The following is an 18,416-nucleotide window of genomic DNA, read 5'->3' as shown; positions in this document are numbered from 1 at the left end:
GCACATCAAATTAAAGGTCTTCACTAGTAGATTACAATGCCGTAAATTCAAGCTCAAAAGAACGCCTCAGTAATAAATGGCAGTCGTTCAAAGATTCAAAATGGCAGGTTCAAGAAATCTTTGAACGGCTGCCATTTTTTTCTCAGGCGTTCTTTTGAGCTTGAATTTACGGCATTGTAATCTACTAGTTAAGGCCTTTAATTTGATGTGCATGTCAACCTATGCTTCTATTTAAGATTTCCTTCTGACTCCTTGCGGGACGTCCCCATGACATGACAGAAAATTGATAGTTCCTTAAAAAAGTAGATTTTTAAGTGTGGTGTTGATGTGCAAAATCTTATTGATTTATCTGTTGTCGTTTAGAAAATATTAAACCGGTCTTTTGGGACAGCCTGTATAATATAGTTGAAGTTATTTGATGTATTGGGTTTTACAAGGGGTAAAGTTCCACAAGAACCTATATTATCGGATAAAATATTAGAAATAAATATCTCAAAATTCATGTTTTACAAACCTCTGTCAAATAGTCCAACGATTAATATTGCTTAGCTCATAGTTTGTAGCTGATGAGCAATATTAATCGTTGGACTATTTGATGGAGGTATGTACAATTTATTGTATCAACATCTTAACGGACTGTGGGACTGTACCCTTTATAAGTTAAGCTGAGATATTCTCTAAAATTAGGAAAACTGCAACATTTCAATAAACAAGCACTTATTTTTGGTTCTTGAATACATTTGTAAAATATATTTTTGTGTATCAAAGATCACTAATTGTGGAATATTGTGTTAGTTAACATTTTGATGAGATGAAGTTGACTAGTTTCAAACAATTAATGTAGTTTCTACGTCACAGAGAAGTACACAGAGACGTAAGGTACATATAAACCCCTCAATGATACGCTTAAGTGGTGTCTTGCACTGGTGCTGGTGTCTTGGGTGCCCAACACCGCCCCTCGCTCTCATGGTAGACACTACAAAGCTCACGGAAGAAAAAGACTCTGTGCGATAGGTATTTCTACAAAGTGCCTACATTTCCTGCTCTTCCTTGCACAAGCATAATTCCGGTACAATATACCAGATCCAAAAGCGCATAAGAGTGGTTCCTCTGTACCACACTTCTCTGTGCATAAGCTAAGAAATTCCATTATATCAAGCTCTAATCCTGCATTATCGTTTTAGGCTCGAGGTCGGCCTCAATCCCGGGATTTCCCAAGGTAGTCCCACCTCCTGGAGCCCTCACACCCCCCAGGCGTCGTACCCTGGATGGTCCGAGGAGGGTTGGGTCGTTCCGTCAACAGTCCCACCGGGAGAGACCTCCCCTGGTGGCCTTCTGCCGCCGCCGACTCAGCTGGCCCGAGGTTGATCTCCATGCTACTTCAGGGTGAGTCAAAATTAGAGTGAGATTTTTAGAAGTTTTTATATCTTAGTGTCAGTTTTAAGTCAAAAGCTTGAAAATTTACTTAAGGTAAAAGTAAAGGCTAAGCATGAACACACTCTGATTTTAGGACTCTGAAAACAAATGGTTTATATTGTGATTTCAGGCTTGTTTCTTTATCGTTGAGCAAAATTATAAAATAACATCGGGGATTAAAAAGTGTGTTTATAACTTTCAAACATGTTATTTTGTCTCCTTCAGGATTAGAAGACAACATAACTCAGTTATAGAACAGTCACATAATACTGAAGCGTTTATTACTCTTGGGATAGTATAAGATTTCAAGCTGCACAAAACGACGTTTAGAAATAAATTAAAGTAAGACTATATAGGTATGAAATGTGTAATTTCGCGTATAAATGTTGAAAAATAAGATAGGTTGAATTAAATCTTTATCTTGTGTTTGAAATACCATATACCTTAGCACGGCGTATAAGTACACTGAGCATACAAATGGCTATTTACCGTTCTTAGCCATCTGAATACATTTGTTTTCCAATTTCAACATGGGGTTAGACGTTTCTTCAAGAATGGTGCTTCTGCGCTCAGGACATTATAATCTAAATCTAATTACGCATTATATGAGATTATGCAGAACTTAAAGCGTTCAAATTTCACTTAAATTCGCACCCGATGGATTTAACGGCATTCAGTGCTAGATGGTTTAAACTCTTGCGAAAATCATATTGATTCCAAATTTCTTACACAAATATTATTCAATTCTTATACGATCGCAAAGATTTAACTATATTTGGTGTAAAAAGAGATTAAATCTGTTATAGGAATATAAAGTTACTGTGAAAATCTGAAAGATTATTGAGTTACGCAGCTTGTTATGGAGAAATCAGCTCAAGTTACCAATAACGAGACCTTTAGAGAGATGTCGTTTGCCATGGCAAACTGAGCAAGGCAGAGGTGCAAACTAGTCCAACCATTCATCCGGAATAAGTTCATTGTTAAATCCATCGGGTGTGAACTTAAGTGAAATTTGAACGCTTTAAGTTCTGCATAATCTCATATAGTGTGTAATTAGATTTAGATTATTATGTCCTAAGCACAGAAGCATCCTACTTAAAGAAACATTTTATCCCCCTGTTGAAATTGGAAAACAAATATATTCAGATGGCTAAGAACGGTAAATAGCTATTTGTATGCTCAACGTAATTATACGCTGTGCAAACGTATACATTATTCAAACACAAGATAAAGATTTAATTGAACCTATTGTATATTTTCCCTTCTTTATACGAACTCAAGTACATTACATTGTTAATTAGATTTTTTTAATCCGTCTTACTTCACATCATTAGTTCCAAACATCAACATGAATTTAAGTGAAATTCCATACGCTTTAAACTAATCATAATTACAAATGATGTGTACTTAGATTTATATTGTTTTTTAACTTGTATTTAGAAATATCATACTTAAACAAAACGTTATTGCTTTGTTTAAATTGGAAAGCAAATATATTGAGATTGATAGGAATTGTAAATACCTATTTCTAATCTCAATGTATAAATACTACCCATGCATGTGTGGTTTTTACATTGTGCATTCTAGTACTCGGGTATGCGGTATTTTAAATAACTTGACCAACATGATACGTGTTATTGAATTTACGAAAAGTAAATAAAAATACGCCTTATAACACTAGAAGCATATATTTACAATTTTATTGTTGTAAATAGACAGGGATACCATATTGCATAGACAAGACAAAGCGAACTTAATAAATGTGTAATACATGCGTATTCTACTACATTTTACCTACCCGATTAAAACTGAGTAAACTTTTGGATTCATTATATTGCGAGTAGGAGCTACACACAAAGACAGTGATCACTATTCAACTCACATCGTGGTAGACCTTGTGTCAGAGTGACCAATGGTGTTGTGAGACGTAGCCTTTGTGATGACGTCATACATAACACAACGCTTACACAGCTGTTTAACCTTTAAAAACCCCCATGAAAACATTGCGTTATGTAGTCTTTTACATGCTCGTTACAATCTGTGATACAAGATCTTACAAATAAATTATTATTTCATTTTGATTATCAAAGAATTATTTTATTCATCTTAAAATCATTAGAGAATAATTTTGTTTTGTAATTTTTTTGATTGATTACCTTTTAGCGAATTTCCTATATAGGGAATAAGCTATTACCGTAGGTCTCATGGTAAGACCTAGACTCGGGACCAATTTACTTTTTCGTTTTGAGGTCCCCAGAGGCCAAAAACACCATCCGTTCAAATTCATATATATATATATATATTTATATATATATATATATATTTATATATATATATATATATATTTATATATGTGTCCGTTAGCGCGATAACTCGAGCAAAATTGATCCGATTTTGATGAAATTTGGTACAAACGTGTAAACCTACATTTATTCGAACGAGTTCGCGAACCAGCATAATCGGACCATGGGATCAGGGGTTTATGGGGGGTTTTATGGGGTAAAAATGGGTTTTTCTCATTTTTGACCCTAAAAACTTTAAATTTCTAAATTTCTCTCTAGACCATTTTGAAGAGCTTAAAAAAACAAATAATTTAGTATATTGAAGTGTTTTTGAATGTTCATTGACAACGGAGAAAATTAAAAAAATTGTAAATTTAAAATTCCCATGTTATTCTTATGGAGAATAAATAAACTGTTCTAGTTTGCTTGTTTATGGATATATTTTAATCAAATTTGGCAATTTGGTTTATTTCATACTAAGCTATCAATATTTCAATTGAAAAAACACACCTCAACATCTTCCCCGTAGCAGCAAACCTAACTACTCACTAAAATTAATGTTATTTAAATAGGAAATAAATCTGAAAATTTATAGGGAATATTTTAGTAGAAATCAAGCTGGGTAAATGGAAATTCGCTTAGTATGCAGGTTTGCTGCGACGGGGGTATTATTTTATTGTGGTTGTCACATATATTTAACAATAGCCATGATCCTAAATTTATATTAAACCAAACCTAAAAGAAATGCCTTTAATATTGGTTCTCGTTTAGTGTACTTTTTTATAATGTTTTAAAAACGTTAGAAACAAAATAATTTCCCCACCTTCTTATGGAACATGTGGTTAAAATGTAAGGTAAGGTAAGGTGGGTAATGTATTCTCTGTTACTTAAAATATTAAATACTTTTCGTTTTAATAATCAGCGGCAATCGTAATTCTGTTATTGCTTGTTATGATTTACAAACGTGTTCATTAAATCGGATCAAAAGAATATCGGATTGGGACTCGTTTGAAAAGGTTAAATAATGTTTGGACCTGTAATTACTTTGAACCCCTGACGGTAACGAAACTCATCCCAGTTTAAATCAGTCCAATATAAATTACCTTTTCATCGTTTGAACTTTGATAAGCTCTGCGTAGTAGTTCCTATTTTCTTTTACAGTTTGGAGGTTTATTGAAAAATAAAAAACTGAAATAAATAAGAACCAAAACCAGCCACTCAGATAAATTTAAAGACCGGCTCAGTAATGTGATTCCCGACACCACTGGTTTGTCAGAGAAAGCTATAAATGATACCAGTGTTAATATTAACAAGGGGAAAAAGCTTGTCTAGGGTAGAGCGCGCAACTTTGTTTCCTGAGGTCCCAGGTTCAAATCTCTCTAAATCTCCAACAGATTTTATCGAACTGGTAATTCCGCAACCCCTAAGCCTGACTTTAAGTTATGTGAAATAACTATTCCATACCCTACTATAACTATTCCATATTTCGTCCTAGGACGAAAACCCCAAGTACAAAGATTATTTTTTAAATCGACTTTAGTATACGATACTTTAGTAAGGAACAATTTTGTGGTTTTTAATACAGAAAATATAGAGTTTGACGTCATTAAGAGTTTTTTTTGCAGTATATCTTTGTTTGAAAAGTAGTTTTACAAATGTAGAATGATATTAAATGTTCGTTGCTTTTCGTTCAAACTTCCCACATTGAATAAATCCTGTTAAATTATGTACAGTTATGTAAATAAACTTAATAATTCATACTACAAAACAAGTAAATTTTAATCTTACAAACCAGAAAAAAGGGGGAAACGACCCATTTTACCTCCTGATGCGACACTTAGCTTGTCAGCTTTTGGAGTTTATCTCAAATACTTAAAGTTCCAACTGATAAGCTTCACTGAAGATGTCAAAAGTTAAAACGTTTTGGGAACTATCGTTGACAACAATGGAGGTGTTTTTGTCAAGATTGGCGTTTCAGTGATAAAATGAAGTCGCTGGTACCTTTGCAGCTATAAAGTAAAATAATAATGTTGTAAGACAGATATAATTGCTGACGTTTTATCTTTGTATATTTAAAACTTATTAAAAGTATATTTTGAAAGTATGACCAGCGCTGATATAATTTCAGTTTTAACACTATAAAATAATTTTTTCGGTAGAGTTTTTTTTACATTTGTATAAAAGTGTTGGCTTTAAATAAAGTATACAATTTTTAAATATTATTCTTTTTATAGTAGAGACTTAAAAATATATTTTTCCTTTCAGTAAATTTGGGAGTAATATTTTATATGATTTTGTAGCAGTTAAATGAAATGTTAAATCCGTTTACGTAAGAGTATTGAATTGTACAAAAACTTTAGCTGGCTTACATAAAGGCTACTTGTAAAAATGTTTAAAAAATTTTTTTTTTTTAGGATGTACTATGGAAGTAGAAATGTTGACTTCTAAAGGATTATATTAACGGACAGATGTTCTAAAACTATTTTAGTATGTTTTTACTTTCTTCAATTTTAACATATAAAATTATTTTAACTTAATACGGTTAATACATATTTACCCCTCGCTATGTATGGAAGTACATAGAGCTTATATGTACTTCTAAAAATATAGAAAATAATTTTTGTTGATTTTTAGGATAAGCTATGAACGTAGTAACTTTTGAAAGATTTTCTTCATAGACAAATGTTTTAAACAGTCATATAATGTGTTTAATTTTGTAATTTAAACATATTAAAGAAAAACATAATCTCAGAATGGAATTAAAAAAGATTAGTACTTTTGAATCACAGTAAGATCCTTTCCCTTCTGGATTCAGTGAGAACAGGAATAAAGGAATGAACCGGATATTGCTATTGGCCAATGTCCGGAATTTCCGGTCACTCCTTTTTCTTCTTCTATTTGTACCCTACTTCTATTTTTATTATAACCAATATTTTATAGTAACCAATCAATAAAATTTGTCAGATTCTGGTGAAATAATCATTATGAAGACTATAGTCTCCGTATAGGATCTAAATATCCAAAATGGTCAATATTGTTGGGTGAAAACTTCATTGATCTGTAACTATTTATTACTTTGGATAATACCCGAAAACCGACTGCATACTAAGATACAATTTGTGTACAGTTTTTACATTATGATTCACCACTTCAATTTGTATAATCTACATTTCATTCTACTTTGACCAACATACTAAAATTTATTATTGTTTTAAGTTACGTCATGTATTACCACACTTAGTATTTTGTAACATTATTAAAGTTTTAAACTGGATGACATTTTCAGTCACTCCATAGCACAATAGTTTATAACCTCTATATACCTCTACTAGAGGCATGTCACAAACTGAAACAACATTGTGGGCTCCGTTGACAGTAGATAATAACATCATTACGTCATGAGGTTTACCTACACTAGGTCTACATGCTGCAGACATCTCTCATGTTATGTACTTCTCGTATAGTGGATTACAGCTTAGTTAAAATATTTATTTTCTTTATACATATGGATATGCATATTACAAGCTTTATGTCAGGCTAGCATCTTTATAAATATGTTTTCGTTGTCGAGTTATAAATGTGAAAGGTAGTCGCAAGACATGTTTTCCTTAAAAATGTTTTTAGATAATAGAAAATAATTAGAAAATAGATTTTTAAAAGATATATTTAATTAGCACAGCACTATGTATTAATATGTTTGTTTGGTTCACATGTATCCGAGGTTTCATTTAATAATAGTTTGGATATGTCCAAAGATTAGCAAGTTGTTAAAAAGGCACAGCTGAAACTAAAGAATTATGTATAATATTGTAAAATAAACAAAAAAACTATTTGCATCATAACTTCTTTTATCAAAGATTAATAATCTTTAAAAAATTAGATGTTATTAGTAAATTTGGAAATTTAAAAGTCGGCTTATTGTGAAATAAATTTTAAAATTATGTTAATCTTAATTATATTGATTTCATATTATCCAAGGGCAAATTTAAAAGGTTTCACACATACTACGATAAATAAAAACGATGCTTTAAATTTCTACATAAAAATAACCCCTTTGCAAAACAAATGGTTCATTTATTATCGGTTATAAAAATAATTCAATTGAAGGCATAGTTTTCACATAAATTATATTTAAGTTGCTTACTACATGCACATCAGCGAGAGAGGAACTAGCTAGCTTTTATAAGCCGACAACAACATGACAAGTGTTTTGTTTAGCGTTGTTCATAAACAATAAGGCTTGTAAGCCTCTCGCGTACCAAGCTTGTCAGATTACTTTAAAACACACTGTGATAAAACAAAACAGTATAATAACAGCTGTCATAGTCGATAATGTAACAGGCATCAAAACAAAAACTATGGTAGTGATTATCTGTTCAAATTAAACTGCCAGCAGTGAACAATAACAATATAATGAATTCACAATTACCTCTTGCATTTTAAACTAACTGCTGTCACGTTCTTTAAAAAACTAACTTTTAGAAAGTTTAAATAAAATACATTTACTGCAATTTATTTCAAATAAAATTATGACTTGGTATTTATTAATATTCATGACTATTTTTGACACTAGCTTAAATTTTAAAACCAGATGCGAATCAGATGTTTGAAAATTAGCAAACCCAAAAACACTTCTGACTGATTATGAACCATATTTTCATTACACTGTAATACGAGTATAATGTGAGAAATGAAGTCACAAAACAATGTTTTCGTGTATTTTTTTTTGTTTTATAATAACAGTTATTACCTTTATTTGGAAGTAACCCGTATTACTTCGCCACCAGGTTAGTAATACATATTCAATACGTTCAATTCAACTGACTATTGATAAAGGGTGAACTTTAATGTTATTATAGTGAAAGGGGGTTTCAGGTGCTTAAGAAATTAGGTATTTAAACAAACGAAACGCATGGTATTACTAAACTTATTCACTATGATATCAAATAGCTACATGTATGAGTCGTTTATTATTATGATACAAATAACTCTAGTAAACGTTTATACCTTTATCCAAAATTTATTTATTTCATTTTAAATATTTTTTTTGACTGATGTAAAAAATGAAAAAAATTATTTTTCATTCCAATTTTTAGAAAAAAGGGTTGATCGACCGTTATCTAGGCTACTCAGCATTAATTCTTAAATCGCCAAACTATTAGTTTTAAATAACATTTAATTGACCACTCTATTCTCTAACAATTCCTCGTGGCTCAAGAGGCGTTTCCGAACCGATAATTGTATTGCTTTTCCCCAATTAACCGTGAGGACTAAATAAAGTAGTTAACTGTTCAAACTAATAATTAATTGTTTCTGATTATATTTATAACACATGTATGACAGAACTGTTGAGCACATATAATAATTCATCTCACAAAAATTCGTTAATTTGATTGTTATATTTAGTGAAAATAATTCATCTACCAAAGTCAAACATAAGGTGAAATAAATTTAGTATGAAAGGTTGATTTTACTTTCTTGATCGTTGTATTGTGATAATAGTTGATACTTGTGAATCTTACTAAAGATCATTTGATATATACTACAATAATTTAAATAAACACGTTTTATACTTGTTCTAATGTCATAGAGATTTATTCATAGCCATAATGCTAGCTTTTCATCATGAAATAATTGTTTCAATTCCACCCTAAAAGTTTTATAAAGCGGAAAACCTGAATGAATTGTTGATTTTAATGAGTTTACTTTTCAAGCACCCATCATAAAGAAGTTTTATAAACTCACAGTTTTCATATTTGAAAATACTCGCTTTTGTGGTTTAATACAGTTTTAATGCCATTACATTAGGCAATGTAAATTTCCATGGGTGGTAAGGTGGTAATTAATAGTGTTAGTGTGAAATAACTTTTACTTAAAGGAAAATTTGTTGTTACATCGCTAAAACTCACCTACACAAATGTTTGAAAAGTTCAAACTTGTAAGCCTTTGTTCAGAATATCAGCATAAACTTCAGTTTCTAAGATAAGCTTCATGAAAGCCGACAAATTATTCTGCACGGTAACCAGTGGAAGTTTAAAATGAGTTTCGTACACATAATTACTGTTAGAATGTTTTGAAGTATGTGTAGTTCGCTATCTTTTGTATGGATTTGAAACCCTCGAATAATTATATTTTGAATATATTGAGCTTAATCTTTTTACCATATAGCACAGGAAACAATTATAACGAAACTAAATAATCTCCTTCTTGGTAAATATGTTTCTTCTTGAACAAATACATATGTTGAGCATAAAATTTAAGCAATTAACACCTCAGTCATTATGGTTTAGATCAAGATATTGGAAAGTAAAAAGGTTTTGCATTATTCTTTTTACCTCAAAATAAAGTTGTTAACCTTATTAAAATTAGCAGTTTGCGCATGTATCCCCTCGTCTTTTTTAGTTATGATTAAACGATCAGCATTTTACTACCTAAGTTCCGTTCGGCATTCAGTGCTCAATGGTTTAAACTCGTGCAAAAAGTATATTGATTCCAAAATTCTTAGAGAAATAATATATAAGATAAGTCAGTCCTAATACGAATACAAAGATTTGACTACATTTGGTGTAAAAAGAGATTAAATCTGTTATAGGAATATAAAGTTACTGTGAAAATCTAGTAGGGGAAAAACTGGTCTAAGGTAGAGCGCGCAACTTTGGTTCCTAAAGTTCCAGGATCAAATGTCTCAAAATCTCCAATAGATTTTATCGAAGTGGTAATTCCGCAACCCCTAAGTCTGACTTTAAGTTATGAGAAACAACTATTCCATGGCAGAGTCCAAGGACTAAAAACCCCAAGTACAAATATCATTTTTGAGATTAACTTCAGTGTACGATACATTAGTAAGGAACTATTCTGTAGTTTTTAATGATAAAAATCTAAATTTGAAGTGATACAGAAGAATTTTTGTAACAGTCTATTTTCGTTTAAAAAGTAGTTATACAAATATCCAATGACATTAAATATTTATTGCTTTTTCTTTAAACATCCAAGCCATTAAAGAAAACCTGTGAACGTATGTACAGTTATGTAAATCAGCTGAATAAAATTTACTTTGTACATTATAATCTTACAAACCAGAAAAAGAGGGAAACGACCCATTTTACCTTCTGATGCGACACTTAGCTTGTCAGCTTTTGGGGTTTATCTCAAATACTTAAAGTTCCAACTGATAAGCTTCACTGAAGATGTCAAAAGTTAAAACGTTTTGGGAACTATCGGTGACAACAATGGAAGTGTTTTTGTTAAGATTGGCGTTTCTGTGATAAAATGAAGTCGCTGGTACCTTTGCAGCTATAAAGTAAAATAATAATGTTGTAAGACAGATATAATTGCTGACGTTTTATCTTTGTATATTTAAAAATTATTAAAAGTATATTTTGAATGTATGACCAGCGCTGATATAATTTCAGTTTTAACACATACATTTAAAAATATTTTTTTCGGTAGAGTTTTTTACATTTGTATAAAAGTGTTGGCTTTATATAAAGTATAACATTTTTAATATTATTCTTTTTATAGTAGAGACTTAAAAATATTTTTTTCTTTTCAGTAAATTATGGAGTAATATTTTATATGATTTTGTAGCAGTTAAATGAAATGTTAAATCCGTTTACGTAAGTGTATTAAATTGTATGAAAACTTTAGCTGGCTTACATAAAGGCTACTTGTAAAAATATAAAAAAAATGTTTTTTTAGGATGTACTATGGAAGTAGAAATGTTGACTTCTAAAGGATTATATTAACGGACAGATGTTCTAAGACTATTTTAATATGTTTTTACTCTCGTCAATTTTAACATATAAAGTTATTTTAACTTAATACGGTTATTACATATTTACCCCCCGCTATGTATGGAAGTACATAGAGCTTACATGTACTTCTAAAAATATAGAAAATATGTTTTGTTGTTTTTTAGGATAAGTCTTATAATGTGTTTAATTTTGTAATTTAAACATATTAAAGAAAAACATAATGTCAGAATGGAATTAAAAAAGATTAGTACTTTTAAATCACAGTAAGATCCTTTCCCTTCTGGATTCAGTGAGAACAGGAATAAAGGAATGAACCGGATATTGCTATTGACCAATGTCCGGAATTTCCGGTCACCCCTTTTTCTTCTTCTATTTGTTCCCTACTTCTATTTTTATTGTAGTAACCAATCAATGAAATTTGTCAGATTCTGGTGAAATAATCATCATGAAGACTGTATTCTCCGTATAGGATCTAAATATCCAAAATGGTCAATATTGTTGGGTGAAAACTTCATTGATCTGTAACTACTTATTACTTTGGATAATCCCCGAAAACCAACTGCATACTAAGATACAATTTGTGTACAGTTTTTACATTATGATTCACCACTTCAATTTGTTTGGTTTACATTTCCATTCTACTTTGACTAACATACTAGAATTTAGTAGTGTTTTAAGTTACGTCATGTATTACCACACCTAGTATTTTGTAAGATTATTAAAGTTTTAAACTGGATGACATTTTCAGTCACTCTATAGCATAATAGTTTATAACCTCTATATACCTGTACTAGAGGCATGTCACAAACTGAAACAACATTGTGGGCTCCGTTGACAGTAGATAATAACATCATTACGTCATGAGGTTTACCTACACTAGGTCTACATGCTGCAGACATCTCTCATGTTATGTACTTCTCGTATAGTGGATTACAGCTTAGTTAAAATATTTATTTTCTTTATAAATCTGTGTGTATGCATGTTTTCTACTTTTATTTCTTCCAAAGTCGTTCTGCTGTGTAACCTCTTCTGGCTCTCGATTTTTCGTCTCGTCTTTTTAGCGATTTCTTCTATAGTTTTAGTTTGAAATCCGTTAGCCTGCAATATATTCTTTAGGGTGTTTAATTCCTTTCTCCTACTGGCTGAAAAAAATCTACTGAATGAAGCTAGTAGGAGAAAGGAAATAAACACCATATTTAATCAAGTAAAATAATGTAAATTTTAAATGAAGCAAAATTATGTTAGTCTTAATTATATTGATTTCATATAATCGAGGGTCAATTTAAAAGGTTTCATACATTCTACGATGAATAAAAAATGCTTTAAATTCCTAAATCAAATTAACCCCATTGCAAAACAAATGGTTAATTTATTATCGGTTATAAAAATAATTCAATTGAAGGCATAGTTTTCACATAAATTATATTTAAGTTACTTACTACATGTATATCAGCGAGAGAGGAACTAGTCAGCTTTTATAAGCCGACAACAACATGACAAGTATTTTGTTTAGCGTTGTTCATAAACAATAAGGCTTGTAAGCCTCTCGCATACCAAGCTTGTCAGATTACATTAAAACACAATGTGATCAAACAAAATAGTATAATAACAGCTGTCATAGTCGTTAATGTAACAGGCATCAAAACAAAAACTATAATAGTGATTATCTGTTCAAATTAAACTGCCAGCACTGAACAATAACAATATAATGAATTCACAATTACCTCTTGCATTTTAAACTAACTGCTGTCACGTTCTTTAAAAGACTAACTTTTAGAAAGTTTAAATAAAATACATTTACTGCAATTTATTTCAAATAAAATTATGACTTGGTATTTATTAATATTCATGACTATTTTTGACACTAGCTTAAATTTTAAAACCAGATGCGAACCAGATGTTTGAAAATTAGCAAACCCAAAAACACTTCTGACTGATCATGAACCATATTTTCATTACACTGTAATACGAGTATGTAGTTTTTTTGTTTTGTAATAACAGTTATTACCTTTATTTGGAAGTAACCCGTATTACTTCGCCACCAGGTTAGTAATACATATTCAATACGTTCAATTCAACTGACTATTGATAAAGGGTGAACTTTAATGTTATTATAGTGAAAGGGGGTTTCAGGTGCTTAAGAAATTAGGTATTTAAACAAACCAAACGCATGGTATTACTAAACTTATTCACTATGATATCAAATAACTACATGTATGAGTCGTTTATTATTATGATACAAAAAACTCTAGTAAACGTTTATACCTTTATCCAAAATGTATTTATTTCATTTTAAATAATTTTTTTTACTGATGTAAAAAATGAAAAAAAATTATTTTTCATTCCAATTTTTAGAAAAAAGGGTTGATCAACCGTTATCTAGGCTACTCAGCATTAATTCTTAAATCGCCAAATTATTAGTTTGTAATAACATTTAATTGACCACTCTAGTCTCTAACAATTCCTCGTGGCTCAAGAGGCGTTGCCGAACTGATAATTGTATTGCTTTTCCCCAATTAACCGTGAGGACTAAATAAAGTAGTTAACTGTTTAAACTAATAATTCATTGTTTCTGATTATATTTATAACACATGTATGACAGAACTGTTGGGCACATAAATAATTCATCTCACAAAAATTTGTTAATTTGATTGTTATATTTAGTGAAAATAATTCATCTACCAAAATCAAACATTAGGTGAAATAAATTTAGTATGAAAGGTTGATTTTACTTTCTTGATCATTGTATTGCGATAATAGTAGGTACTTGTGAATCTTACTAAAGATAATTTGATATCTACTACAATAATTTAAATAAACACGTTTTATATTTGTTCTAATGTCATAGAGATGTATTCATAGCCATAATGCTAGCTTTTCAACATCATGAAATAATTGTTTCAATTCCACCCTAAAAGTTTTATAAAGCGGAAAACCTGAATGAATTGTTGATTTTAATGAGTTTACTTTTCAAGCACCCATCATAAAGAAGTTTTATAAACTCACAGTTTTCATATTTGAAAATACTCGCTTTTGTGGTTTAATACAGCTTTAATACCATTACATTAGGCAATGTAAATTTCCATGGTGGTAAGGTGGTAATCAATAGTGTTAGTGTGAAATAACTTTTGCTTAAAGGAAAGTTTGTTGTTACATCGCTAAAACTTACCTACACAAATGTTTGAAAAGTTCAAACTTGTAAGCCTTTGTTCAGAATATCAGCAAAAACTTCAGTTTCTAAGATAAGCTACATGAAAGCCGACAAATTATTCAGCATGGTAACCAGTGTAAGTTTAAAACAAGTTTCGTACACATACTTACTGTTAGAGTGTTTTAAGTAGCCTATGTTGCACAGGCTTTTGTTTGAGTTTTAAATACTCAAATAATTATATTTGGAATACATTGAGCCTAATTTTTTTTACCAAATTGCACAGGAAACAATTATAAAGAAACAAAATAATCTCCTTCTTGATAAATATGTTGCTGCTTGAACTGATAAATTTGTTGAGCATAACATTTAAGTAATTCACTCCTCAGTCATTGTGGTTTAGATCAAGATATTTTAACGTAAAAAGGTTTTACATTATTTTTTAACCCTATTAAAATTAGCAGTTTGCGCATGCACCCCTCATCTTTCTTAGTTATGATTAAACGATCAGCATTTTACTACCTAAGTTCCGTTCGGTATTCGGTGCTCGATGGTTTAAACTTGTGCGAAAAGAATATTTATTCCAAATTTCTTACAGAAATGTTAAAAAATAAGATAAGTCAATCCTATTACGAATACAAAGATTTGACTACATTTGGTGTAAAATGAGATTAAATCTGTTATCTAAATATATAAAAGGCAAAGCCCTCACTGACACACTCACTCACTCACTCATCACTAATTCTCCCACTTCCCATTTACCTAGGAGGCTGAAATTTGGTACACCGATTCCTTAGGCATTAAATAGGAAAACTAAGTTGTTTTTATTCTGATCGGACTCTCGGGCTCCGCCCCAGTGGCTCTGGAGTTTCCCATGTTAACCTTATGATTTTTCATATTTAAAAGGAATTAATGAATCTTATCAGCTGTTTCAATTAAACAAGTTGGTTCTGTTCTATGATGTTCAATAGCTTTAAAGTTACAAGGATTGCCAACAGGGTGCAGCACTATTATTATTTTTTTAATTTATGACAACAGCTAATTTGCAACCAAAAGGTGAGTGAGCGTAGCGAACGAACTTCAACCTGGAGGCGAGTTAGCGTAGCGAACGAACTAACCTGAAGGCAAGTGAGCGCAGCGAACGAGCTCCAACCTAAAGGTGAGTGAGCATAGCGAACGCACTTCAACCAGGACGTGATTGAGCCATGCGAACGAGCTCATCTTGAAAATTAAGAAGTTAAACGGGGCAAAGCCCGCGGGTACAGCTAGTAGGAATATAAAGTTACTGTGAAAATCTGAAAGATTATTGAGTTACGCAGCTTGTTATGGAGAAATCAGCTCAAGTTACCAATAACGAGATCTTTAGCGAGATGTCGTTTGCCATGGCAAACTGATCAAGGCAGGGGTGCAAACTAGTCCAACCATTCATCCGGAATGAGTTCATTGTTAAATCCATCGGGTGTGAATTTAAGTGAAATTTGAACGCTTTAAGTTCTGCATAATCTCATATAGAATCCAAAAACAAAATGATACTACTGAGATTCAGAGGTACTACTGTACTTATCAAGTACATGCTGCATAGATGTATTTTCTTTTACATGTTAAAATCAACGAACGTAAAAACATTTAAAAATAGTTTTAGAACATCTGTCCGTTAAGATAATCCTCAGGAGTCAACTGTTATAGTACATCCTAAAAAACAACAACTGTTCCTATATTTTTATAAGTAGCCTTTATGTAAGCCAGCTAATGTTTTCATACAAAATTGCTTTAATAGTAAAAGAATCAATACGCTTACGTAAATGGATTTAACATTTCATTCAACTGCTAGAAAATCATATAAAATATTACTTTCCATAATATATTCAAAGGAAAAATATAGTTTTAAGTCTCTACATAAAAAGAATAATATTTAAAAAATTTATACTTTATTTAAAGCCAAAAATTTATATAAATGTAAAAGAAAACGCCAACGAAAAACCCTTTAAAAATGTATGTGTTAAAACTCAGTGCAGGTCACACATAGAAAATATACTTTTAATAAGTTTTAAACATACAAAGACAAATAACGTCAAGCAAGTATATTTGTCTTACAACATTATTATTTAACTTTATACCTGCAAAGGTACCAGCGACTTCATTTTATCACAGAAACACCAATCTTAACAAAAACACCTCCATTGTTGTCAACGTTAGTTCTCAAGACGTTTTAACTTTTGATATCTTCAGTGAAGCTTATCAGTTGAAACTTAAAGTATTTGCGATTAACTCCAAAAGCTGACAAGCTAAGTGACGCATCAGGAGGTAAAATGGGTCGTTTCCCCGTTTTTCTGGTTTGTAAGGTTTTAATTTACCAAGTAAATTTTATTCAGCTGATTTACATAATTGTACATACGTTCACAGGTTTTCTTCAATGGCTTGGATGTTTAAAGAAAAAGCAATAAACATTTAATGTCATTGGATATTTGTATAACTACTTTTTAAACGAAAATTGACTGTAAAATAATTATTCTCTATCACTTCAAATTTAGATTTTTTCATTAAAAACTACAAAATAGTTCCTTACTAATGTATCGTACACTGAAGTTTATCTCAAAAATGATATTTGTACTTGGGGTTTTCCGTCCTTGGACTCTGGTATGGAATAGTTGTTCCACATAACTTAAAGTCAGACTTAGGGGTTGTGAAATTACCACTTCGATCAAATCTATTGGTGATTTGAAGAGATTAGAGGCTGGATCCTCAGGAACCAAAGTCGCACGCTCTATCTTAGACCATCTTTTTTCTCCTTGTTAATATCAACACATGTATTATGTATAGCTTTCTCCTAAAAACAGTGGTGTCGGGAATCACATTACTGAGCCGGTGTTTAAATTTATCCGAGTGGTTGTTTTTTATTTTTTTATTTCAATTTTCTTTTTTTAATAATCCTCCGAACTGTAAAAGAAAATAGGAACTACTACGCAGAGCTTATCAAAGTTAAAACGATGAAAAGGTAATTTATATTGGACTGATTTAAACTGGGATGAGTTTCGTTACCGTCAGGAGTTCAAAGTAATTACAGTCCAAACATTATTTAACCTTTTCAAACGAATCCCAATCTAATATTCTTTTGATCCGATTTAATGAACACGTTTGTAAATCATGACAAGCAATAATAGAATTACGATTGCCCCTGATTATAAAACGAAAAGTATTGACTATTATAAGTAAAATAGAATATATTACCCACCTTTCCTTACCTTACATTCAAACCAAATGTTCCACATTAAACTGGAGAAATTATTTTGTTTCTAACGTTTTTAAAACATTATAAAATCCTTAAAAAGTACAAACGAGAACAAATACTAAGGGAGTCTCTTTTAGGGTTTTACACGCTGATTGTAAAATAATATTGACTAAAAATGATTTCTTTAAAGTAGCATTGAATAAATTATGCCCCACCTCATGTTCTCGTCATGTTTCACATAAAACTTGGTAAACTCCTTTATTTCTCATACCCATAAAACATTATAACATCCTTAATACTATACAAGTGGAAATATTAAGCAAATCTACTATACTACAATACATTTACAATTTCAGCTTGGGACAGTTTTCAAAAATGTGTCCCTATACAACTATTCCATCCTAAATTGAAAGACAGTGTTATTTATCTTTAAAGAAGGGAACAGAGTGGTAAAGATTTGAAGTTCAATAAATAAAAAAATGTTTAATAATCAAATGAAATAATTATTTGTTTGTAAGATCTTATATCACAGATTGTAGAGAGCATGTAAAAGGCTACATGACGCAATGTTTTCGTTAGGGATTTTA

The 18,416-nt window shown here is 30.8% G+C and overlaps 1 protein-coding gene across 1 annotated transcript in view; it reads left to right on the top strand.

The window, feature by feature from the left end:
- The window catches only part of LOC129002137 (BAI1-associated protein 3-like), a 268,228-nt gene that overhangs the window by 89,864 nt on the left and 159,948 nt on the right, over positions 1-18,416 (top strand). Inside the window, exon 4 of the mRNA XM_054429736.1 lies at positions 1,185-1,386. Coding sequence (XP_054285711.1) covers positions 1,185-1,386 — 202 coding nt within the window. The remainder of the gene's footprint in view (positions 1-1,184; positions 1,387-18,416) is intronic.

This window comes from Macrosteles quadrilineatus, unplaced genomic scaffold (genome assembly GCF_028750875.1).
Source record: "Macrosteles quadrilineatus isolate MER2022 unplaced genomic scaffold, UCM_ALF_1.0 Scaffold_9__3_contigs__length_116548681, whole genome shotgun sequence".
Taxonomy (NCBI): domain Eukaryota; kingdom Metazoa; phylum Arthropoda; class Insecta; order Hemiptera; family Cicadellidae; genus Macrosteles; species Macrosteles quadrilineatus.
Note: the sequence above shows the minus strand (reverse complement) of the source record. Positions and strands in the feature narration are given on the sequence as shown.